The 26,080-nt window shown below is 36.2% G+C and overlaps 1 protein-coding gene across 3 annotated transcripts in view; it reads right to left on the bottom strand.

Annotated features, from left to right (window-relative positions):
- Nucleotides 1-1,439: 1,439 nt before the first annotated feature.
- Nucleotides 1,440-26,080, bottom strand: part of WWP1 (WW domain containing E3 ubiquitin protein ligase 1) — a 45,100-nt gene continuing 20,459 nt past the window's right edge. For 2 of the 3 annotated variants that reach the window (XM_017731059.1, XM_017731058.1), the window contains exons 8-24: nucleotides 24,288-24,639; nucleotides 22,115-22,210; nucleotides 21,320-21,494; nucleotides 18,016-18,070; nucleotides 17,837-17,921; nucleotides 17,609-17,737; nucleotides 16,625-16,697; nucleotides 16,461-16,532; nucleotides 15,374-15,462; nucleotides 12,615-12,774; nucleotides 9,798-9,931; nucleotides 9,564-9,704; nucleotides 8,499-8,619; nucleotides 6,797-6,901; nucleotides 5,195-5,291; nucleotides 4,816-4,888; nucleotides 3,613-4,136 (exon numbers count right to left, since the gene is read on the bottom strand). In XM_017731059.1, the coding sequence (XP_017586548.1) occupies nucleotides 4,022-4,136; nucleotides 4,816-4,888; nucleotides 5,195-5,291; nucleotides 6,797-6,901; nucleotides 8,499-8,619; nucleotides 9,564-9,704; nucleotides 9,798-9,931; nucleotides 12,615-12,774; nucleotides 15,374-15,462; nucleotides 16,461-16,532; nucleotides 16,625-16,697; nucleotides 17,609-17,737; nucleotides 17,837-17,921; nucleotides 18,016-18,070; nucleotides 21,320-21,494; nucleotides 22,115-22,210; nucleotides 24,288-24,639 (2,072 nt within the window). In that variant the 3' untranslated portion in view covers nucleotides 3,613-4,021. The other variant, XM_008631215.2, reaches the window with a different exon arrangement.

Below are 26,080 nucleotides of genomic sequence, written 5' to 3'. Positions count from 1 at the left end.
CCACGGGGCTCCTGGTTTGAAACATGCTTGTTGCAGTAATCCCCGCTGTAACACTTAAATGCTAAGTGTTTGACTTTGCAAAAAGTGTTGCGGTTTAAAATAAAAAACGAAGGAAAAAAAACAGTAGGGAACATCTAAGAAAATCCCTTTATGGGTGATATCAGCATGTGCAGTGAGAAGCTTTCTGAGGATTTAGTGGCTGTAAATGTTTTCTGGGCACACACCGTTTACCCTAGACTGTGACCACAGGATGAATACACACTCCCAGTACATCAGAAAGGAACTACTGTGTGGAAGCGTATGGACTTCTGTTTGTAAACATAAAACTTTCTTCTTGGTCTTTCTACTATGTTGGCAGGAATTTTCACCAGAAACACGAAGTAACCTAAGTTAGGTGTCCAGCCAAACAATATATTCCAATTACCCAAGGGAAGAAGAGGACCAGATAATGAAGAAATGGTAGACAATCAATTACATGTGGTATCGTCAGTACAACAGTCTAGAAAAAAATCGATTAGAAATACCTAATGGTTGCTTTACTAGGAAAGGGTATTGCAATCTATAGGAGGAAGATGAAGAAGAGCATAAATTGCTTAGACTAACAAACCAAGCCTGAGCTAAGTCAGTAGTAAAAAATCATGGTTGAGAGAGAATCTGGGGCTTGAATTAAAGCCTGATGTCACAAAAGTACAGTTAAAACAGGGTTTTCTCAACTACCATAAAGTTATTATTTTTCTATTAGTAAAGCTTCAGAATGAAGTCCTCTATGTCACAGTGTCTCAGGATGGATGATACAGTGTTTGAGAATTTTCTGCATTCATGTTCTACAGAAACATCTGCCATACAGAGAGTTTCTTCTGTTAGCTTTGTGACAGAGGCACCTTTCCTTGGGTGCCTTGTGCGGCAGCAGAAAAAGGAAGAATATCCATGTACTGAGTAACAACTGTGGAGTGTGTAGTGAAAAGCATCTGAGTTGCAGGAAGAAAGGAACCAACAAAACCCATGAACTACACACCAGCTCCTTCAAGTAGTATTACCTCACTGGTTCCCTGGTCAGACCTCCAGCCATTGCTGCCTTCCCTCTTTTTGCTGTTTTACTCACTCCCCCCAAATATAGGTGAAATATGCAGAATTCAAATGAGAAAAGAAAAAATTACAACATAGTCTTACTGAAATTCCCAGAAAATTCAATTACAGTACATACATGCACACAGGTATATTAATTTTGCTTTTTTTTCTTCCGTAGCCAGGAGGTTTCAGTTAGTCCAATTCACAGACTTAGTCTGTGACCAATTCATAGTCAAATTCATGTTAGTCATACACATGTACAGAAAGCTACTGGGTTTGGTTTTTTCTTGCTTACTAATCCTTATCCCCAGGAAAAACTAGTGCAATTATGAGACAGCTAAAGTTACCAAAACAATGAAACAACTACATTCTTGTGATGTGCTGTCTTTTTTATTTTGTTCAGTTACTCACAGATTCACAAAATTCAGCAGTTGGTAGTGGGTCACCAAGTCATTCATTAGTGCAAATTCATTAACTGTGACATTTAGCCCTCCTTGTCTTTTAGGCAAGTGACACACACTCCTGGTGCCTGGCCTTTGACCTTCTTGGTTTGTTTTCTTAAACTTCCTCCATTCTAATCAGCAAAAGTGATAATTTAAGTGGATTTGCACTTCAAACGAATTCAGTGCTATATAAAAATGGTTTTGCAGAAGATATTTGGTGATGTATGAAAAACCCTCAAAGTGGTGGAAATTTTTGAAGCTCTTACAGAAGAGTTCATGTAAGACAGGAGTCTGTTGGGCCCGCTGCACCACTGCTGTGACCAGAGCTGTGTACAGGTACAGCTCCAGTGTAAGCTGTGCATATTGAATACAAAGCCTCGAGACAATCCCATATGTAGAAAAATAAATTTCTGGCAGAATTCAGCTGCTGTATTGGAAAGATACATGAACAGATACAGCTATTTTTTCCACATGTACACTTTTAACAGTGCAATATGATATGTTAACACAAGTGTGTTGAATTGTATTCTAAAATCATTTTAATGTGTGTACAAAATTCTGTGTAATTTAAATGTAATGGAATTTACAGATAATATTTAAAGCATATTACAAATGGTGATTTAAAACATTTTTACGCTAAAATAAGGAAGCACAGTTTGCTAAAAGTAGCATTTAATATAATTCACATGAATAAGGTGTTAAATTTTAGTACTTTTTTAAACACATCTTTGCAGTTCAGCAAATACATGCCAATAAAATGCCAATAGAACTTAATTTTAAAATGCTTTTATATTATTGTGCACTTAGGACAAACCTGACCTACATAGAAGGATGACAGGTTTTAGATGTACTTCATTCAAGTACATCTAAATTGCTGTTATGAACTTTAGAGAAATGAGAGTATTTAATACTAAATATTTTTATCTGTGCAAAGCTTAAGTAACTTTCATTTTATTTGAGTTTACTAGATCCAGTATCTGAAACTGAACATGAACACAGAAAGCAGCAAAATTCACATTAACTTTTGTATACCCTTATAGCTCAGTTTACATTAATATAACTCTACAACGTTATAAAAAGGACATGATGGATTGAAAAGGGAAACCAAATAAAACAAAACAAAACAAAAAGCCTGCAAGACACCAGACCAAGAAGATAAAGGGTAGTATTTTCTCTTTTATTATTTTTTCTTTGAAGATTACCTAACATCCTCATGGTAATAACCCAAGGTACTATGTAAACAAATTTCAATGCTGCTCAAATGAATTAAAATACTCTGTTCAGCTCCTGCAGTAAGTCAGAACAGTGGCACCAATTCCTTTCAACATTAAATCACATTCATCTCATTGTACATGACTCTTGTGCAAGTAGTAAAGGCTTTATTCATGACCTTGGCTACATCAGTAAGGAGGGATATATCAGCTATTTATGTATTTAAAAAAATTAAACTGACAGAAAACAGATTCTGTCATCTCAAATACCAGCAGCATCTTTCTACATATTTAGGATACGTTTGGCCTAAGCCTTTAACACCTTTTAGAACAGCCATGCAGTAAAACAAACTTGGAGATGTTTCTTAAGAGAACACTGAGCAGTTTAAACATTTTTCTGAATGATAAAGCCAAGATAAAGCAAATCCAGGCCCTTTCAAATGGCTGCAACTTTTCATACACTTAAAGCTCTATAAAACTAGAGCTCATTAGTATATATATTTATATTTTTTTTATATATATATTTTAAATAAGTCTCTTGTCTGCTTTCAAAATTTATGGAGGGGTTTTTCTGGTCTTTTGAAAGGGCAATAAATAAAAGTAGAAAAGGCTGAACTGTTTTGCATATATTTGTGGAAGAACGGAGAACAATTAAACTTTTAGAGTTCCAGAAAGATCACTGTACAGAACAAAAAGCTTATATACAATTAAGTGTGCAATTTTAGTTGGCTGGGCCTTTTATTATGCAAGAGATCCTTTTTGACTAGAAGCCACTTCTACTCTTGTCCAAATCCCTCAGTTTCTTCAATGGCAAAGAGCAACTTCTCTTTTAGTTGTTCATAGCTTTTATATGGTGGCAAATCCAAACGATTAAAACTGAGCAAAAAGAAAACAGAATTTTGTTAAGTTTATCTAAATCCCATGTAAAACTCTACAGAACTCCACTGTTATAGTAGAAGTTATAAATGTTCTGATCTAACAATTAGAAAAAAAGAAATAAAAATCAGCACTATCTCACTGCCTTGACATTTCTACAAGAAGTAAAAACAAATTTTCAGAGGAATATTTTAAGAAACAAAAGACTGTTACCAGATAAAAAACCAGAATCATTAAAGACTGAAGACAGCCCAAGATACAGGGAACTATAATACTTAGAAAAAATATCATATAAAAACATGATACTTACAATAATAATTACTATTTCTTATAATAGTAATACTTAGAAAAGGAAATTTTCAGCATGAAGTTTAATATAGTCCCAGTTTGATGCATCTCCAAATTTCAACAACAGCATGAAAATCAACTTTTCTCCTTCCTACACATGCTTGGATATAGGTGGGTGTTTTTTCCTCCAAACTTTGCCCTTAAAGGCTTCTGCCAAAACATTTCATTCCACGTCTTCCCCAAAATTATCCTAGACAAGACATGTGTAACTCTTGCAAACATCACTTAAACAAAAATCCAGTGGAGAAAATGTAAAATGGAGGATAACCTTTAAGTAGTTTAAAAGCATGATGAATATTATTGTCACATGGTGCCAAAGGAAAGTGTGTCCATCTTGCACAGTTATATAAAAAACTGATCTGTGTACCTGTTGCACCAGTTCAGTATGCACAGGAATGCAAAGCCAATAATGGCCCATCTGAAGCTGGTGGGAAATAATATCAGCATTCTTGGCTAAGCATCCTTGTTTTGAGCGTTTGCTGTGATTTCTTCTCATGACTATACATTTTATCTTTTATAAGGTTACTGCATAATAACTGTATCTAATAACTGTATGTACCTACTACTAACATGACTTGTTCAGTTATTTAATATTCTCTAAAATAATTAGGAAAACACCCCTGAGTTCTACACACGGATGTTCTCATACTTTTGATAGATCTGGCACTGACAAACTGTTCAGCACAGTAGCAAAATTTAAGAAGAGGGTAACTAGAAAAGTTTTCAGTACTGTCATAACAGGGCAATCAAACAAAGCTGAAGATGGAGATAGAGAATTGATTCAAATTAGATTTCATTTAATTTGGCTAATGCAAGCCTGGAAGAGATAAACCACTAAAAGTACAGAAAGTTTACATGTAACAACTCACCAAGTGTGACTTCTTGGTAACCAGGTTTCCTTGCCAACTTTTTCAATGCAGAATTTCTGAGGACCATTACTTCCTAGAAAAGAAGATTTTGAAAAGGGTAATCTGTTCCCTTTAAGTAGCATACATGATATATACGTCACATAAGACACAACTCAGACACAGCAGACAGAATTCATCAGTTATATGAACATGCTTCTCACAGAAACAAGCTAATTTCCAAATAGTTTATAAATGTATTCATGGGATTTATGATATCAAAAGCCCTTCTAGATACAAGGTGATGAACATGAATTTCCTCTTACCTGTACGCTTGCAGCACGGTTCATTTGCAAATGACACAGTGACAATATAAGAACTGTTTTGGTCACCTTTTACTTACCCATAAGTTCAGCAAATCCACCCAGAGGTAATCTGCAAGTGCCAGTGACAAACTGCAGAAGTCGCATGCGAACCTCGTTGTCTGTTTCTTTTACAAACTAGGCACAGAAATTCAAATTACTTAATAAAAAGTTTTAACACAGCTGGACAAAAACAAAAACCCCATGAGGTGGTTGCAAAAGTCTAATTCCATTTAAAAATACACCACCTTGGTACCAGCTTGCATTTCTTGACTTTAGCAAAATTGGGTGGAGGGAGAACAGTGATTTCAGATTATATGCACTGTCATCCATTACAGTGTGAAGGCACAGCAAATAAGAAGAATCCTTACTATTTTATTCTACACTAAAATATAAATCATGCCAATGCTTTTTATAAAGACTACTGCCATTGTTATTAAACACAGCACTAGTCTAGCCACAGACTCAGGGTATTTCAAGACTAAATATTCCTGGTATGTGGAAGTCTCAGTGAGAGAAAACCCATCCATAACAGCTGCATCACTTTGTCAGGAAATTCACTGGGAAAGGAAGAGGAAGAAAAGAGAGCAGAGATGGAGAACATCTCAGTAAGACAGGGGGCATTAATATACCTAGAATTTTGACTCAGAAAAACTTGCATATAAATCTTGATACTTAAACTTCTTTAGATTCTTTCAGTACCAAGCATCTTAAAAAGATATATCATCAGATCTTACAATATAAATAGGAAATAATTGATTTGCATCACTTTCCCAGAGAAACTTAGTCAAAAGCATCTCTAAAATGGTGATTTTTCATAAGATAGGAAGACCCTAGGTCTGACTTCTCTTCAGGAAAATTCATAGAAGCTGTGAGCCTGAATAGTATTTGAGGATTTTTCCTTAGCCAACTTCATTAAAATGTGAGTGAAGATTATTCAGTGCTAGACCAGAGCAGTTAATATGACAATAATCAAAAGTACTATGTGCCATTTTTAGATCACAGAATCATAGAATGGTTTGGGTTGAAAGGGACTTTAAAGATCATCTGGTTTCAGCCCTCTGCCATGGCAGGAATACTTTCCACTAGACCAGGTTGCTCGAGCTCCATGCAGCCTGGCCTGGAACACCTCCAGGGATGGGGCATCCACAACTTCTCTGGACAATCTGTTCCAGTGCTTCACCACCCTCACAGCAAACAGTGCCTCACACCCTCATCCTCTTTCTGAACCCATTTCTCCTTGTCCTGTCACTACATGCTCTTGTAAAACGTCCCTCTCTATCTTGTAGGCTCCCTTCAGGTACTGGAAATTGAAGATGTACAGGTGTACTACATACATAAACATTAAGAAGGCAAATGACTGCTCAGAATAAAAAAAAACCTCATTGAACAATCAGTAAGGACAATATACAGAAGAAAATATTCGTTAGCCAGCATCCAAATGTAATGTGTGTATCTATCTGCCATTTCTCACCCTAAAGTATGCTCCCTAAAGACCAGTAATCCTCCTTTCCTTCTCTGAAAAGAAAAAGGAAAGGAAGCTGTAAGAACCTTCATTTGGATGGCCCTCCACTCCACATGTCATTTGTGCTCCAGAACAAAACAAAACCTAAAGAAGTCAGAACTGTAACTGATTAACATACCTGCCAGAACCATATGATCTGCTTGCTATTCCTTGTGTAATGACGATAAACAGTGTTCCTCTGCCAGTCTGCTAAATCAACTTCTTGCATACCACAGAGCATAACCTAGAAAAGAAAACAATTTCTTCACATTAAACACATAAATTAAGAGTATTTTCTATTTTGTATGAGATATAGTAAAAAAAAATGGAAGTTTTTGCTCCAAAAAAAGGACTGGTAATTTCTTCATTTTACTACACAATTAGATTTTTCTTTTTCCAAAGTTTACAGAGCTACTCCAAAATTGTGTACGTATTTAAGTGGTCTGAAAGACTGAATACCAGAAACTTGGTATCCTCCAACTAATAGCTCAATAATAAAAGATACTACCTTTCCCATAAGAGAAATTTTTATATTAAAAAGGAGATTACCCTCTCCATTAAACTTTTGCCTCATATTCCAAAATGATAATGATTATATTGCTGCTGCTACTACTAATAAAAATAAAACATACTGCAAAGTGTAAGTCTGAGAAGTATTCATTACAAGAGGCAATGAAAGCCTAAAGTTCTAAAGGCAAAGCCTTCTACAAAACTGAAAACTGAATAAGATCGAGCAAAGCCTTTTCTTAGAAAAAACCCTCCCATTTTACTTAAGAAGGTTTCAGAAAGCTGCTCATATACAGGGAACCTTGGCAAGTCACACAGAAATAAATGAGCACAGCACTACAGAGCCTGTTGTCCCTACTCCAAGTCACAACCCCAAGATTGAACACAGGGCAGGCTGATTGTTAAGTAAACATGGAGCATGCAAGCAATCCCTGTTACCAGCCTTTGGGTTACATACTGAGGATCTGCAAAGTTCAATTTCAAACCTTGTTGGTTGCTCCAGCTTTCTGTCTTTAAATGTAAGAACCCTAGAACCTTAGACTGTCAATGTGATACCAAGCAATTGCTATACACTACACTCAACTTCTTTGTCATCTGTTACATGTCTACCCATCTACCAGAGAAGGAAAAGTCTGTGACTCAGAGATCCATAAGTGATCTGATACACTTTCACAGATAACTTTCAAAAAAACATTTTAATGCTGAACTGTGGGGTATGCCCAGCCTGGAGGGATTGCATAGCCTCCCAGCAAGATCCCCTTGGAAAAGGCGGCATTTCTCAGTGAGGGTGAGAGAAAACAGAACCATGATCCTCTGGGAGACCCTATGTAGATCCTTTGTAACCCACTGGCTTTTACCCTCTCACACCCACCCTTGCATCCCTATAAGAACTACCCCTATTCCCCCTTAGAGATCAGAGAGCTCATCCCTGGCCTCCCCTTCGCGGGGAGCGGGTCAAATAAAGCTGCCCCATGCAGAACCGCCAAAGGCGCCTCTCGACTCTCTCCTACTCGGAGGCAGCCCGGTGGCTGAGGGATCCCCGCAGACCTCTGGGGGACTGTCCCTTGCAGGACGCTCTCTCTGGTCGGTCACGGCTTCCTGGATGTGAGCCACAGACCCCATCCCAGCCGCAATGCTGAACATCACAAAACGCTGATTCAAAATACTGATTCAATTTTATCATGATTTAATCCCACTGCTCCTAATAAATTCTCCATGTTCTAGAAGCTATCAAATGGAGGACGCACAGACGAGATTCAAGCTGACATATCCATTTAATCTCTCCATATGTATAATCCTTGCAAAAGGTAAAAATGTTGAATAGAAAACCTCACCTCCAGTTCCTTTTCATCAAAATAATGTAGCCATTGTAGAGGAACTACTTCATTAAAACCATCAAGAAAAGCTTTGGTTTGTTCTCTAACTCCCCGAGAAAATCGCCACTCTGCCATTAGCCTGGGGTAGAACAAAACCAAACGTGAATTAAACATCAATTGTGCATTCAACATGAAGAAGTTCAAACACATAGAATTGTGTGTGTGTTCCCATCAGGTAAGAATCCCTCAAGTTTTACTTCTTACACTGTTCAATTCTATTAACTATAAGGAACCTACTATACTCTATTATCCCAAATCTTCAAACTCAGGTAATAGTAAAGTAGCAAGATGTAACTTAGATTACCATTCCAGTTAAAAATAAATATTATTATTAACTTTAATTTATCTATATACTATAGAATATATATATACTATATATATATGTATCTATATACTATATTTCTCTCAGAAACTGAAGACCACTAATTTAAGTGGAAACTTTATTTGTAGCACTGGATATACACTGCATCACAGAAAAGGGTCTGTGTACATCTGCTTTTGAGATCACCAAATAGATCAGAAATAGAGGTTCAGAAAAAGAAGGGCAGTGATAAAATTAGGAAATAAGTAGAAAACAGCAGCAGAAAGAGTTTAAAAACAACAGTTGAAGTCACAGCATGTTACACAGCATTCTGAATTTCCGTTTCCACATTTAGAGCCAAGTTCTGAACAATTTTAGAATCTTCTGTTAAACAGATATCTTCTCTCTACCTGGATTTGTTACCTGAAGTTACTGAAAATAGGCTTGCTTATTTCAGTTTCACCTGTTCTCTCACTGTACATGTACAAGAGCACGACAGGTCATCTCCTCACATGGTCTCCTTCTGTACCAAGTGATTGTGTATCAAGATAGCAACATGTACCAAGATACCATTTCAGTAACAGCCACAAGAATTACATAGTATCATGGGAAGAAAAAAAAAAAACAAAACAAAACCAAACCAACAAAAACCACTGTGCCAAAAAAGACTAGAGCAACAGGAGAAACATGGAACACTTTTTTCAGCATTTACACCTTCCTACCCAATATATTCTTCTTTGTTCTCCTCAGTTACCAAGATATTTGAACCTCCTGATTTCAGTTCATGTGAGGTTACTTTTCCTAAGAGCTCCATATCCACACAGAAGTACATTTCCAAGTTACACTCCTCAATGTTATTATCCCTGGATGGCAAGAAAAAAATATTGTAATGAATTCTATATAAACAAAAAATCCATAAAATATCAAAGACACACACAAAAAAATTAACTACAAACCTTATCCAAATTAGGGAATTGTAGAATTCAGTATCAATAGATTCTAAGTCCTTAATAGTAAGCTTTTTGCTCAGCATTCGTTTGTAGAAAGGCAGAGAAAAACCAGTGTCAATAAATTTCCCATGAAACAATGCCTGTTGAACAGAAAAATATGTTCAGTTTTTATTGAACTACTGACTTATTGAAGTGTTTCTGGACTCAAAGTCTTTTTTTTTTTCCTTTCTCCTTCAAATAATAAAAAGCACCCAATAGCAGTACCAGCTTTTTAAAACTGTATTTATAAAGAACAAAACATTAAATTAAATGGGAAGCAAAAAAAAAGACAAAACTTATCCAAGCATATGTTATTACGATTTAGAAATTCTTTGATTAAAAAAAAAACTTCTCATAAAAGGACTTCATCCTTTCTTCACCTTCATTATGTGAATAGGCATAATTGTGTTATTTTATCCTACTTGATCATAATATTTGATCCTACTTGATCATAATATTTGATCCTACTTGAGTACTACTGCCATTTTTTACTACATACATACATCCAACAACATCATCCATTACAGAATGCTACTGCAGCTTGTAAGAAAGAGCTTTGGGAATCACATTTTTTTATAGGTGAGTAACAGAACTGAGGAATTGAGTTCTCCACGAAACTGAAAAAAAAAACCAAACCCAAAACATGGTCACACTTGTCTCACCATACTGATTTCTAGAATTAGAAACCTGCTTTCTAGTACTGAAGCATAGCATTACACACACACAGACACACACACACAGTGTTAACCTCTACACTGAGTCAGTGCATCTGAGAGCTCACAGAGCACAACCATAACCCTGAAACCCTTTTTTCCCCTCAGCTTTATCAAGTACACTTTCTTCACTAAAATAGCTCTTTAAAGAAATCATCCTAAACATAGGCCATGTGTGGCATTCATTGCTTCTCTTTCATCACATCTGAAATTCTGTGAGCAGAACAGCCAATTAACAGCCCATTTCCTCTAGGCTCCATTTTTTTTCCCCACCTAATTTCCCCCTTTTAGGCTTAGCATGCATTTTCTTCTGCTTAAGGAGAGCCTAAAGAGGTTCTCTTAGAGGCCTTTATTTATTTGTTTGCTTATACATTTATTTACTTTTAAGCTAGTCTACTCTTCTCATGGGAAGGTGACCTGATAGAAATTCAATGTCAAGTGCAGCATTTGGGCATGCGATTTTCTGCTTTTGCAAGATTAAGTTCTTAAAATCACCTTATTTAATATGTATGGTAATCTTAGAGCAAAATATAAAAGCTGCCTCAGCCAACTTCATTTAACAGGTTTTTATTACGAAGTAAGATGCACATTCTTTATGTTTAATCCTGTTTCAGTTGAAAACATTTGTGGTTACTTCAGTACTTAAAACTAAAAAACCCACTACTATTTTAGAACTGTGAGAAGAACAGTAACTGCAACTGCATTTCCCAGTTACATTATTACCTGAGCTATCTTAAGCCACTAGAGGATATCCCAGGAAGCACTGCAGAAAATACCATCCAGTATAAACCATGAATACACTCAAACCTTGCACATCAGGCACTGTTACACAGGTCTCTCTCGCCCCACTTGGAGAATTTAAAATAGAAACACATATATACTTCAGGAAATAAAAGTCTGTCTTTTAATTACATTAATTACTTTAATTAAGCTTTTTACTTTGATCTGTACTGTTATGAAATAGCTTTCCTAAAGTTAACATTTCTTACACACAAGATCAAAAAACACCAACTAAAAGAAACAATGGCTCTAGCACGTAACTGGCTTTATCGTGCCTTCCTTCTAAGTGGCATTGTAACTTGCTGAGGACTCTAAAATAAAGAAAAAACTTGGCAGCCTACTGAAAGTGTTAACACAATGAGATAAATTTTCATGACGGCATAAAAACTGTGAATTCAGCCATAAAACACTTGAAATCAGAGATGTTATCATCATAACTGAATAATTTCTCAAGAAGAATCTATAAGAAAAGCAGAACTAAGAAACCACCCAAACCTAATTTATTTTAAGTCTGAAAGTATTTTTTCATTTATGTTACACTTGGCTTGTATTTATTCTAATTTCATACACAAAGCCTGAACAACATAAGGCAATAGTCGCTTCAATATGAACTCTTTTTGGTTTCACTGTTCACCATGTTCAGGGGTGTTGCTGAGGACTACCTGTAGACATGATGATTATGTGGAAAGATGACAGTATCACTACATGGAAGGAAAGAAATGTGACAGAACAGGAGTCACTACAGAAGACCAACTCAGCGATACCAGAAGAAATGATACAACATGCCTGATCAGCTTGTAGTTAAAGAGAAATCTGATGGCAGAGAATCAGCTCCCTGACAGCTTTTGGTCTCTGCAGTATCTGACTTTGGTATCCAAGCATGTACATTTAAATTAAGGCTCAGTGTACTCTGCAAAACATTCTAACTCATTTTTTCAAATACACTAAGGTATACCAAGTCCAACTGAGGAGCTGTTTTCACAAAATATGTCACATTTTTCAGAGCATCAGTATTCAGACACTCAATCAAACAGCAATTTGCATGAAGTACACACATCCAATTGATGAAAATAAAATATTATATCGAATGTCATATAAACTTTCATTACTCTCCCAGGAAATGTGAGTGTGGAAGAGACTTAACTCTCAGGGAATTGGCTCAATAAACTTATATGCCTTAATCTTCCATTTCTATGAGATTAATATAACCTTTAATAACTGTACAAACAAATACTGTTCAGGAGTAAATGTATAGCTACAGCAAATATAAAACCTTAAAAATCTAACCTACCATGGCAATAAAGCGCCCAATGAAACAGAAATATGAAAGATGGTCAGGATTGATTGTTGATGCTGGATTTATCTGCAGGCAATAGTTGCTCTTGCCAGCATATTCAAATAGGCAGTACATAGGGTTCAGTACTTCATGGGAAAGCAAGAAAAACCATTCTCTAAGGAAAAAAAACATGTATACACATAAAAAAACATCAAATACAGATGTTTATCACCATTCCCCTTAGGTAACTAGCAAAATGGTCAAAATATATGCAAACTTTGAAAAATAATATAAACAGTGTTGTATTAGAATCACAGAATAATATATGGCATTATACACTTCTTAAATATAGAAAATTAATTATCAAACCAAATAATGTTAGAAAGTCATAGTTTCCAAAGTTTAGAAATTATAGTTAAGATTTTCACCTTGAATGCACCCTCACAGCACAGGTTTTAGCTGCCTCTCAGTAACATTTTTTTTTTACGCAGTCCTTGCCTCAACTAGTACACAGCATTTACCCTCCTCATGCCTACTTTACTGTCTACAACTCACATCTTTACTCAAAAAAAATCACAGATTATTCCATGCTTATTATAAACAACTTAGATAAAACGAAACAAAGAAATTGAAACCTTAGCACACCTTATTTGCTTTTCCAGTCTGACAGAAAAACACACACTGAGTTATTTAGTGTAAAAGTATCTTTTTGCTGAGGTTAAATGAATACATGTTTTTCACCACTTCAATTGTTTTCAACTCAAGTGATCTGAAATAATACCAGAATCTGGTATTTCAGTGTTCAGATAGGTGATTTTTATAATATTCATTGCTTTACAGTATTTGCAGAGACCTCAGAGCAGTCATACACACTCAGGAGCTCCTGTATCAGGCACTAAATGTTTGGTACTAAATAACCAGGCTTAGTGACATAAAAAAGCTAAAAGTCTGTCCCATAATAACTTCAGGGACTGAATTCCATTCTTACTGCCTTTCAGCTGTCACATTTAAGAGGCATCTTTTCTATCCCTCTGTATTTACTCAAGATCATGGAATAGAAATGAGGTTTGCTAGTATGTTTCTCCTACCAGTGCTGCAAAACTCAAGTCATGGATCATGATTCACAATGATACACTTCCAACCCAAAGGCCAAGTAGGAAGAGTAAACAGAGAAAGGCAGCCAGGATCCAATAACCCCAACAGAGTTCCACATATCTTCCAATAAGCACAAGAATGTTGTACAGCATTCTAGGCAAGTTTCATAGTGACACAATTACATTAACTACATAGAAGCATCAGATTTAATAGGCATTTAAATTAAAACAAAGTCAGATAACACGGGAGGAATTAACTAAATCAGTCATTAACAAGAAGTTGTGGGAGCAATGCATTTTTCACATCAGCAGCTAAAACTTGCCACAGGACATAATGTCAGATCGGTCCTGCTACATGCAAGGTAAAAATCTGAAGGGAACACTGAATTTAGTCTGCTGAGAGACAACTGATCTATATTTGTATTAATGCAGTATTTCATTAGTCAGTACATGAACATTTATTTAGTGTCACTTAACAATTCTCAGCTCAAGTTACAGTGAGATCCTGGCTGGTTCTCAGGGTCACATACAAAATCTTGGGCAAGACTTAAGTAACTACGAAACTATGAAATTACACTATTTATGTATTATTTATTATTTATTTATTCTACTACTTTCTATGATTAACACACTGCAGTTAAATTATTTTAATATCTTTTCTATGGAATACTCCCATTTCTATGGAAAAGGTTATGTGAACTGTCCTGGTTCCCATCTTACGCCTACAGCCCTCACAATAGGGACACCAAACAAACAAAATCCATGCAAAGCAAAAATTGAATTCCTCCCTGCAATCACTCCCCAAAAGCCTATGTGATACTGTAATCAGAAGCAAAACACCACATACCCAAAGAAGCTCAACCTTCAGAGGCAAGCTTCCTTACTTATAAATAGTACACATTTTCACTGAATTCCATTTTAACACAGGAAGTTACATAAAACCAGAACAGAACCAAAACAGAACATTTTTACATTAAAAAAAAAACCGAAACAAAACCAAAACAACATGACAAGAAAAATTCTATCACCTATAACCTCTTCCAGTTCCCTGGATCTACAGCAGTACTGAAATTTTTATCCTAGCAGTAACATTTCATTCAAGTAACAGGCAGCAGTAGTCAGTGGTTGTATTATCTGTGGTCAAGAAATGAAATTTTGTCTGTGTTTTTCTTGTTATCAGGTTTTTCCCCTCCGACTTCCAGTTCAGATTCTAGAAAAACTCATACTCCAGCTGTTTCACATTCCAGTGGAGCTGACATGATCTGTTTGCTGTTCCTTCATGCCTGCACTACTCTCCTTTGGTTTTTTTCCTTTCTGTTCTTATCAGCCCCAATCTGCTGTTTGCTTGCCATTTTTCCAAATAAGCAGAACACTTTATTTTCCCATAGTCCCCACTTCTAGGAAAACTGAGCTTTCTGATAGAAAGGTTCTGAAATAACTCAGTCTAGAGCAATTAATTTCATTCTAATTTAAACATCACTCTTTGTCAAAGAACTGAACAACTGAGACCATAGTTTTACCAAGGTGAAGTTACAACCTGTAAAAATAGCCAGTGCTGCCAGTTCCACCTCCTTAATACATTTAGGGGGACTAAGAAGGTACCTAGGGTCAGACTGCAAGAGAAATCAAGGCTAGAGTGCTATTAAAAAAATAAAAACTATTTAAGCAAATTTCTTTTACCTTGCCAAGCCACCATAATCCAATCCTTCTTCTCCTCTAAATATAACGTATAATCTTCTCCTCAAATCATAGGGTTTTAATGCCATAATCTGTTAAAAAAATAAATTAGTAAGTTATAAATTATGCATTGTCACTACATCACTCATTCAAATTTAATTTAATGCTGATACAGAAATGATATATATGTCAAATGTTGCACAAATTTGAAAAGCAAATAGACCATCTCATGGAACATGCAATCAATGAACTACACACAAAAATACCAACTTGGATTTAAAATCCTTGAGCAGCAGACTGCTAGCAAGTGGAAGGAACACCTGGAAAGTATTGCTGTATGGGTACCCTGTTCTTACAGTCTTCCTAAGGCAGGCATTATTAATGGAAAACAGGCAAAAAGGCACTTCATCTGATATATATGATTTTTGGGTTTAGGGAAATCACTTAAAGAAATAATTTAATCCAGAATAAATTCAATATACTTTCATTTATAATATATTTTTTACTTATAGAGAATCCCTGCCAAGAGGTCTTGATGTGGTGACAGCAGCAAGAATTTTCATCATACACTGGCTGCAGATTCTAAGAGCTCAAGGACTGTAAGCTTCAATTACACAGATTTAATCTTTGAAGGATGAAGCAGGACGCCAGTTTTAACTGGAGAAAACAACATATTGTAATGTATCTAAGCACACACAGGAATCAGAAAAGCAAATCCAATGTGGCTGTTGCCACAGTAGGTTAAGCTATGGAACTCTACCACAGGAGGCTGTAGATGCAAAAAGTTCACCATAGGAACACAGACAAGCTCACAGAAGAGAAAAAATCCCTTGAGGATTATTAAAATACTCAGAAACTACTTGAAGCTCAAGAAGCATTTCAATTGTAAACAGCTGGAAAATGAAAGATCATATGATAAAAGTATTATATACAATACTTCTGTTCTTACGGTCTTCCCTAAGAAACCCCACTAGCTAATACCAGGGGAAGACTACTGTGCCTGAAGGACCCTTAGTCTGAACTGGCTTTGGCCATTTTTGTTCTTCTGCTTTGACTTCATAAACAAACACAATCATTTTTGCAGGCTTACTTGCTGGAAGGAATCCTCAAACAAAGTCTGTCTGGATACATTGATTTTCACATGACTTGGCAGTGCATTGGACTGTAATCATAAGGCAGTAACATTAAAAGGCAGCACATACATACGTAAAAACTCAAATCATTTCAATAAGTAAATAATTACTAAATCAGTACCTGACACAAGTAACGGAAATGAGCAAGTTTCCACCTAAAGCTACGCTCATAAGCAATCTGTGGCCCTTTATTTCTGTAAGGAAACATATTTGAGATACATTAAGCATGCAGACATCAAATAATACTTTCAATGCTAAACAACAGCATGAAGATTTCAAAAATACACAAAAATTGTTATTGTAAGATAGGATCAAATGCAGCTGGTGGCTTGGAACGCCAGTCTTCCTTTCCACCATCCCTCACCCTGGTTTTTTTGCAAGTCAATTTACCAAACTTGATAGAAAGATGAAAGATGAAGAGGATATCAAATCCCTATGAAACCTGTAAAAAGTACAAGTCACATAAAGGAGAGACATTTAATTTATCATCTTCACTGAGAGAAAGACTGCTAAGTTGGGCTTTATAAATTTAGCTTCTTCTGGAACTATGCAGGACTTCCTAGTGCAACACTCTACACGCTCATTGAATGAAAAGCCATCACCACGTTGTCAGAAGTAAACCCTACCCCATATAAAAGACATTAAGAAAGCTACTATAGGTTGGGTCAATACTTCTAAACAAAATATTCAAAAGAAGATTTGCATGTAAACTTTTTCAGAAGTATTTAGTAGTACTTTGTTTAGACATTACTGTTGCTAGAGTGTGTATCATTATAAGCAATACTCAGAATGATCATTTTCTGTTTCTTAAAAAATATAACTATTAGTTACATTAGTTCATTATTCAGGTTTACCTCACTTCCCCTCTCTATTAATAAAATTATTACAATCTTGGTATTTCAATCAGAGCAGTACAGCAAAGTGTGACGTAGATAAAGTAACAATTAAAATTTAAAAATATATTAAATTTGTATTACAAAAACTTGTTTATAACTTAGGGTGCAATTCCAGCTAAAACTGTAGATCATTTTACAGTATGAGAAAAGTTCACTATTAAACTATAACAAGGTAAAACATTCAAAAATATATTTAATTTCTCACTTACACAGAAGATTTCCCAGTACGAGGATCATTGAAGGTCGTGGTTCTTGTATTATGATCAACAAAGTATCTGACACCTTCTCTGGTATATCTGATTTCCCAGCCCTCTGGGAGAGGGTCCTCATTTTGTAAACTGCAAAAGAAATTGCAGGCAGTGCTTTTTCTCCCATATCATGATATAAAATAATTAAGCAAGACCTTTTGTATCTGCACAGTCATTATACACACCTACCCTTGAGTTCGAGGGTCTTCCCACTGTGTTGTCTTTGTGTTATGATTTACAAAATACACCCTATCATTTGAATCCACTCTCCTTTCTACGGGAAAAAAAGAAAAAAATCCACTATACAACAACTGCATTCCAAATTTCTGTAACAGCCACCTCCTGAAATCCACAGCTAATTAACTTACCCCAGCCTGGTGGTAAAGGCCCAAGTGGATCATTTTCTGCTGACAACATCGAAGCCTATTTAAAAACAAGAGGACTTCCAGTTAGGCCAAATATTATTCATACTTTTTTCTCAGTGTGTTTTAAGATTACCACTAGTCCTGAAGACTATTCATTCTGCAAGAAAAAAACCCATCATGCCATTTTTAATCTGGTTTTGCAAAGAAACTTAGATTATATGATAATAAAATATGCTTTGCACACTTGTTTCCAACCCAATATACCCTCCCTCTCCCTTCCTACAGCAAACTTGAGTAGTGGTACAAAGTGTTCATTCAAGTTTTGAGGAAGCATGTATCAGCAGATAAGCACCAAGTTCTTGTTTATCATAATAAACATTTCCACGCACAGTGACTACTGCCAGCACAGGGGGTTTTACTTCCTCAATACATGATAACTTCCCTGGATGTTTGGCTATTTTCAAATTCTGTAATTTTTTTTTTTTTAATGCAGCTGCATTCATATGTGGATGGGCAAAATTATACCAACATACAGTAATGCTAAAAGGGAAAAAAAAAGGGATTATGTTATTATGTAAATGCAAGCTAAGCTCATAATATACTGTAACCTTGCAGAAGTCCCCAAGTAGCTCCCAAAAATACAAAGCATGGAGAAAAATAAAAACAAAAGGCAGAAATCCCACAGACTATAGGATCCATGCTCTAATTTATAACTAAAAGCATCCACCCCTAAAATTTGTGGACACTAACTTTTAGTGTGTGTGGGTGCAGAATGGAATTTTGATATAGGGGAACCAAGCTGTGTCCAAGCTATGTTTTCCAAAGAGTGTCTTAGGAACTAATACTGCTTTAAATGGCATTTGCAATACACAAATGTCAAATGAACTTAGGAGTTTACAGCAGCAAATTCAGGCAAAAACAAACCTATGATATTTTTTATCTGAAGGAGAAATAGATCAAGGACCAGAAGGAAATGCACTAGTTACACTCAAAATTGAGCTGCGTAGTTGTTCCAGCCACCAGCTACTACACGAGAACAGAGAATTATAGTTATTTCAGCAGCAAATGCAGTAAGTCTTTTCTACTTTAGGAGACTACACAATCACAGTGACCCTCTAACCAAAGACTTCCCTGTGGTGAGTGTAAAAAAAGAATAGTGCACAAAAGCAAAATGCTGTCTGCCGGAGAACTGAATGGTGGCACAATTCAGATACTTCCAACCTTCTTAATGGGTCCGAGGATTTGTGTGTGGCTGCTGGCCACACAGAGCTGTATATTTAACAGAACACACTGAAAGACCAGGCAGATTCATTTCCAAAATGACTATGATAAATTAATCCAGGTAAAATTAATTAAAACAACTATACCCCATCTACTTTTCTTTCTTTACATAGATAAGCTTTGACCACAAAAGATAATTGAAACTTTCTCTAACCAAAAGTATTCATCTACTTTTTCCCAAAAAATAAAATACAATCTCACTCAAACTGCTATATAGGCAGAGTCCTGGTACATCACCAGAGCATGAAAAGGTAGCTATAGTTTGACCTTAACTATTCTCACTCTTTCTTCAATATAATTTCAATTTTTCCCCCTCAATAAACTGTGAATTCTACCTGTGCAACAGATATAATACTTAGAATTCTAAAGAGATGCAAACAGTCAAGTTTTCTTTTCCTTCAAGTATATTCTGTCTCACTAACAAATCCTCATTTAATGATTCTAAGGTCAGATGAGACATTTTAAGAAATGGGTCTGTGGTTTTCAGTAAGGGTTATCATTTAATGAAGGAAGTAACATAATTTTAAAAATACATTGTTCCTTGAAGAATAAATCTAGCTCAAAAGAAAGTCTTGGCATCAGAAAAGAGAGTTTTCTCAGATGTTTTATGCAACTGATCAAAGAAGTACACAAGTACACAAAGTCAGTCAACAAAAGGTTTTGGCTCAACATGCTTCAGCTGTGATTCTTGGATTTGCATTAGAAGTTACCAGTGTGTATAAGTACCTGAAGGAGGGTGCAAAAAGGATGGAGCCAGGCTGTTTTCACTAGTTCACAGAGGCAAAACCAGAGGCAATGGGCACACACTGAAACACAGGGGGGCTCCCTCTAAACACTGGGAAACACTTTTTACTAGGAGGGTGACCAAGCACTGGCACAGGTTTCCCAGAGGAGTTGTGGAGTCTCCATCCTTGATCTACAAGACATCAGTCCTGGATGGCTGGCTGTAGGTGGCCTTCCCTGAGGAGGGACATCGGACCAAATAACCTTCAGAGGTCCCTTCCAGCCTTGGCCATTCTACTTTTCTCTAACTGCATAAAACAAATTAAATTTGATGTACAGCTCTGGGAGTTCAAAAATTAGTGGTGATGCATGTTTCTTCTATTGCTAGTGACAAGATACAATGTCTAATTCAATAATGAGAGGTTAAGAACTTTTAAGTAATGCTGCAGCATCCTTTACTTCAGAGGGGTGTGTGAATAAAGTCCATCAAATTCAAATTAGGTCTGCACATGCAGAGTCCTATTCCAATGAAGCTGTTTGAGACTTGTACTTCAATGGTTTCTTCTTTACAACACTCCAGTTTTGCTATAGATGTTACAAAGTCTCTGGGATCAGATAATTTTAAGAAGCCAAGCACAATTCTTAAAGAGTTTAGAGTGACACTGTTTAGAGTGACAGTGACACACAGGCACCATTGATGCACAGGCAACATCGTTGTTAACACTGAAGAAACAACTATCCTATTTAACCAGTCACAGATGTGAAAATCTGACTCAAGAAATACCCTCTTTGAAGCTACTCAAATTTTCTTCAGGCAGAGGTAAGCAACTATCTGAGAGAAACGGAAAACCACGTAGGAAATTCCAGAGCTGAACCAGATGTATAACCTTCCAAGTAAGCTCAAAGTAAAAGAATTGCCACTTATATTAGTGAAGGACTCCTAATCAGTTAAACAGTTTTGAAGACTATTTAAAGTTCAAAATGTCCCCTAACAGTGTTTACATTCCTTTTCATTTTAAGGGACTGTTTTAGTTTTACCCCTTCCCACTGGCATTAAAAGTCTTACAAAAATGCAGTACACAAAGCTCCAGTTGGGGAACAAACTCAGAAACTCAGAAGGGAGTACCTTCTGCCTCCAAGGATGATTTTTAACTTTTTTCAGAATAATCAGAATCCAAATTCCTGATGCAAAACATCTTCTAACATATATGATTGAATAGTTGTAAAATCACTTTTTCTAAAGTTAAAAAACAAAAAGTATACCTATACCTCTGTACTGATTTCTAAATTTTGTACACTTTACCGAATAGAGGTATCGTTGGTTGAATTGTTGCATAGCTCCCTGCAGTTGATTCCGTTGAGATTGCCATTGCTCAAAGTTCCTCACTGACTCCATTGTTGGTCGCTGCCACGTTGTTGTTCTGGTGTTGTGGTCCACATAGTAAACTCTCCCACGATCATCAACTCTTCTTTCCCAGCTTTCAAAAAACACAAATGTTAACAGCTAATTCTTTCAGTAGTATTACTAACCAATTTTCTCTTTATGCTAAATTCCTAGGTGGTACTTGAATGAACTACTGGAGTCACAGGCATGATTTTAATTTCTGAAGGACACAAAAGCACCCCAACTTAATTGGTAGAAGAACGACCGCAATGAGCAAACACAGACTTCTAGCAATTGCCTGCTCAGCTCTCTGTCACCTCATTTTTAATTTTGTAAACTCCTGTAACTGCAAGTAATGTTGGCAGATTTCACAGAGAACACTTTGCTGGGAAATCTGAGGCTTAGAACCAGTGCACTACACTCAGTGGTGCCACCTAAAGAAAGGCAATCAAATATGCATTATTTCATGCTTAAGTTTTAAAGGAAGAACAAAATACCTTAGTAGCTGTACTTGAACAAGTGATCAAAACTAGTGACATCTCCAGTATCAACATTCCCAGAAAAATAGCTGCAATTAATATAATTAAATGAAGGCTAGAATTTCTTAATATATGATATAGAATACAGTTTTGATGAGCTGCTGTTTGTTTCCAGCAACAAACAAACAAAAATATAGTACATTTATCATATTTAATTCAAAAAAGTCTACATTACCCAGGAGGTAAGGGCTGTGGTCTTTCCCATGTTGTGGTTCGTGTGTTGTGATCAACATAATAGGTTCTACCATGAGGATCCTTTCTTTGCTCCCACCTTCAAGACAAAGAGACTTGCACATAAGTCAAGGTGAAAATACTTCTTAGGGACTTCCCACTAAGACAAAAAAGTACCTTGGCATTGCATGAAAATACCGTGGTCCAAAACCCATTCTAGGACAGGAAAGAAAATTCACACCAGAATACAGATCAGTTACTTCCTATTGAACTCATACCACCAAAAAGACTTCTTTAAAGGACTTGGCACATAATGAGCATACATCAATAGTCACAAGCATTTTCCTATTATATTTAAGCTGAGAACAAAGTCAATTAATTATGTGCTCAATGCTTGGACACTAAAACAACCTCACTCTGAAAGTGCTTAGAGATGCATTCTTTGGATTTCCAAGTTCATGCCTCTCAAAAAATGAGAGTGTTTACATTTTGAAGCTCTGTTCCCTGTATCCAACAAACAGTACCTTTCAGAGTGAACCTTAAGTGTGTGCTATCAGATGGCTTTCCTGTGTTTCTACTTCCTATCCTGGTAAATGCTGTATCTGATATCCTGGGGATTACTTCTTTTTGCAAAACAACCTTACATTGAAAATGGAGCTAGGACCAAACATTATCAACAGCTGAAGTTTCATGACGCTGAGAACTACTATAACGCAATAAAAGTACTTATAAATGGAGGGGAAACCAGGATAAACATTAGGTGAAAAGCTGAAGTGCTTGTCTGCAGTTGATACATATTTGTTTTTCGTACATAAATACTTAATTAGCTCCTAAAAATGTAGACAGAACACCTGGCCTGCTACTCATAGGATTGGATGTGCATTTCCTCACTATTGCAGAGCATTGTATAAAACTACAAAAGTTTTTCTGCAATTCAAGAGGTTATATGTTATGATTTCAATAAGAGAAGAAAGGAGCAGCAGCATTTTACAGAGTTCCTAGGTCTCAACATAATGGAGACTCAATTGGCAGGGGAGAGATAAGAGGGGGGAAGGGAGAGGAAGGAGGGGGGGTGGGGAACCACCAAACAGAAACCCCGCAGAAACATGATCAGGGAATGATGAAGAAATGCAGTTGGCCATAGTGTGCACTATGCCTGGAACTCATGACCCTGTCCTCAGTGGGAAAGCATGTAATTAATTTAAAAAAGAATGTGTGAGAGAATTCCCACCTATAAGGACAGAGCAACTGAAAATTAAATACTAAGTAACTCTTCCACAATTTATATAAAATACTTCTATCTTTTTAAATGTTTGTTTTCATGTTTATCTAACGGCAGAAACTCAACTGACGTGTCACTAATAACTTACTGAACCTTCTTCACAGGGGGCAGGTATAAGACAAGCTCTCTGAAAGATCAGCTACAGTGACAAAAGGTACATACACTTTGGGTTAAGAAACAGTTTCTGTGACCAGAAAATGCTAAAATAGTTAATATTTACAATATTATGGAAATGTCAGCATTTCTAATTTGAACTGAAGGTATCTTTTCACCCCAACATGAAAGCATGTATAAAAAATGTTAAGATCTATCTTATGTACATTTGAGCACGTACTGTATTTTCCTTTAATGTCTAAGCAGATTTTTAATTTTGTATTTAAGACTACTAAAGCAGTTTCTAACAATCTAGTAAAATTAAAATATTCTAGCTATTCTTAGCATATATATACGTACACATCAAATCTTATTTTTAACTATAACATTACTAAATTCATTCTTACGCAGCAAGCACATCCAAGCATTTATAATACTAATAATTTTCACTTCTCTGTGCTTTGGTCCTTACTACCTTCTCATAGCTTAAGAAACAAAGAAGTTACAAATTACAGCCCAAGTAAGTTTGAAAATATCAAATGGAAAGTCTTCACATCCATAATGCCCAAAAGTTTGTCTGTTAAGATCACAATACCATCTCAGCAAATCAGTTATCAGTTGTTACTTTCTGGGACAAGAGTAGCCAGTTATAGCAGCAGTACAAATCCCATTTTAGATCAAACAAGCCCATCTCAGTCAGTTGACCTGCATTTGACAATCCCTGTATAGAATTAAGTTTCTGCTTCTTTATATGCACATTTAGATGACACAAAATGATAGCATCAAAAGCAAAACAACATACCCTGGTGGCAAAGGTTCTGTACTGGCACTACCAGGCTGCTGTCTTACAGGTTCTGCAGATGCACTTGGCGTGGAGGAGGATTCCCTTGGCTTTGCTGCATCTGCTGCTATACTGTTTCGAGCATTAGGCTGAGCACAGTCTGTTGCAGCTGCAGGTTCTAGTCCAGCAGACACACCAGGTAATGCAGAAGCGTGGCTTTCAGAACAACTAGTTGCTTCTGTTGCTGACTGAGGTTCTGCTGTATCATTAGTGCAATCTGCTGAAGACACAGGAGCTTCGACTGAACCCATCGGAGCCTCAGAGACAGAAGAATTACCAGCTTCAGGTGCAGGGGCAGATGACTCGCCATTAACTGAGAAATGGAAAAAAAAGAGATTACTCTGTGAGACTCGGAAAGCTAAGAGGCATTTCTTACAGGTAATTTCTTTCCTTTTTCAGAGCTGAGGTACAGAACCCTACAATTAACTCTACACCTGTATGTGACTTGGAAAAAAGATCCCCCGCTAAAGGAGGGATTAAAATATAAAAACTATTATTGGCTAACACAACTTACATAGATCAAGGAATGAAGAAAATTACTTCAGAATCACAAAGTAAATCAATTCTATCTTTTAAAGAAAATATAAATGTCATCAAACTCAAGCAAGCACAGTCTCGTAAAAAGTTTAAAGCAGGCATGGATTTAGCAGGCAAAGGGTGCTAAGAAGGCTTTATTAGTCCCAAGCCCACTTGGCCAACAATACACCAATCATCTGCTGTGCTAAACAGAACAGTATCTCAGCAGGACAAGATCTTGTCTTAGGCAAGACAAGACATCAGGTACAGCAGTCTGGAGGACACCCATTAAAAGTCAAGGCCCTATAAAAAGTAGTGCAACATCACTCAGCACTTTCATTTTCTGCACCACTAATCAACATCATACAGTGACAATTCTATTTATACTTAGCAGCTTGTACCTGTTTTAGAGTTGGAACAATTTTCTACAGGACTAAGGATACACAACATAGGCTTCAAGCAATTTTCTTACCTTACAGCATATTATCACTTTATCATGCTAAGGGATGAAACCAATACAATTTTATACTCTTAACTCTTAACCTTAGTCATACACATTTGCAAAATTTAACCCTACACTAGTGCCTATAAAATGTTGCTTCATTATTTTAAAGGGGTCACTTGTTTAATTCTGTCATCAGGAATGAACTTAAATTAGCAAGTCAGTTTCTTTAAGGAATTATCACTGCACCATATGAATTTTCTTGATATGCATAATGATAAGCATGACTTTACAGGCAACAGATTTTTAAGTTTTGTAAAGGCACTACTGTTTCAACACAACTTTTCCAGGGTAACACATCACTGCTTCCAGATGGCACAAAAGAAATTAACTACATTAAGACATATCAAGATTTTATATTGTTTCAGCATGACATGAAAACTACCAACAATTTGATCAAGTTCCTCAAATTTCTCCTTAAAGCAGCAACAACTTAACTTACACAGGAAAAAAGCCAACTGAAATTTCAACTTCCATTAAAAAAATTCAACTTATTCACATGAAAGACTGAATAAGATTACATAATAAAGTTAGAAGCAAAATATTGAACAAATCATCTGCTCTATTAATAAGTTCATCTCCAAAGAGACCTATAAAACATTACAACAGATGATTACTTCACCTGTTATGCCTAAAACAGCAATTATGGCAACATCACATAAAATTACAATCCTACTAAGCACAACAGTGGGAAAGAAAAAGTGTCATCAAAAAATGCCGGAGACCTGTTTTATGC

Source organism: Corvus brachyrhynchos, unplaced genomic scaffold, assembly GCF_000691975.1.
Source record: "Corvus brachyrhynchos isolate BGI_N302 unplaced genomic scaffold, ASM69197v1 scaffold293, whole genome shotgun sequence".
NCBI classification, from domain to species: domain Eukaryota; kingdom Metazoa; phylum Chordata; class Aves; order Passeriformes; family Corvidae; genus Corvus; species Corvus brachyrhynchos.
This window is presented reverse-complemented; position numbering and strand designations above follow the sequence as displayed.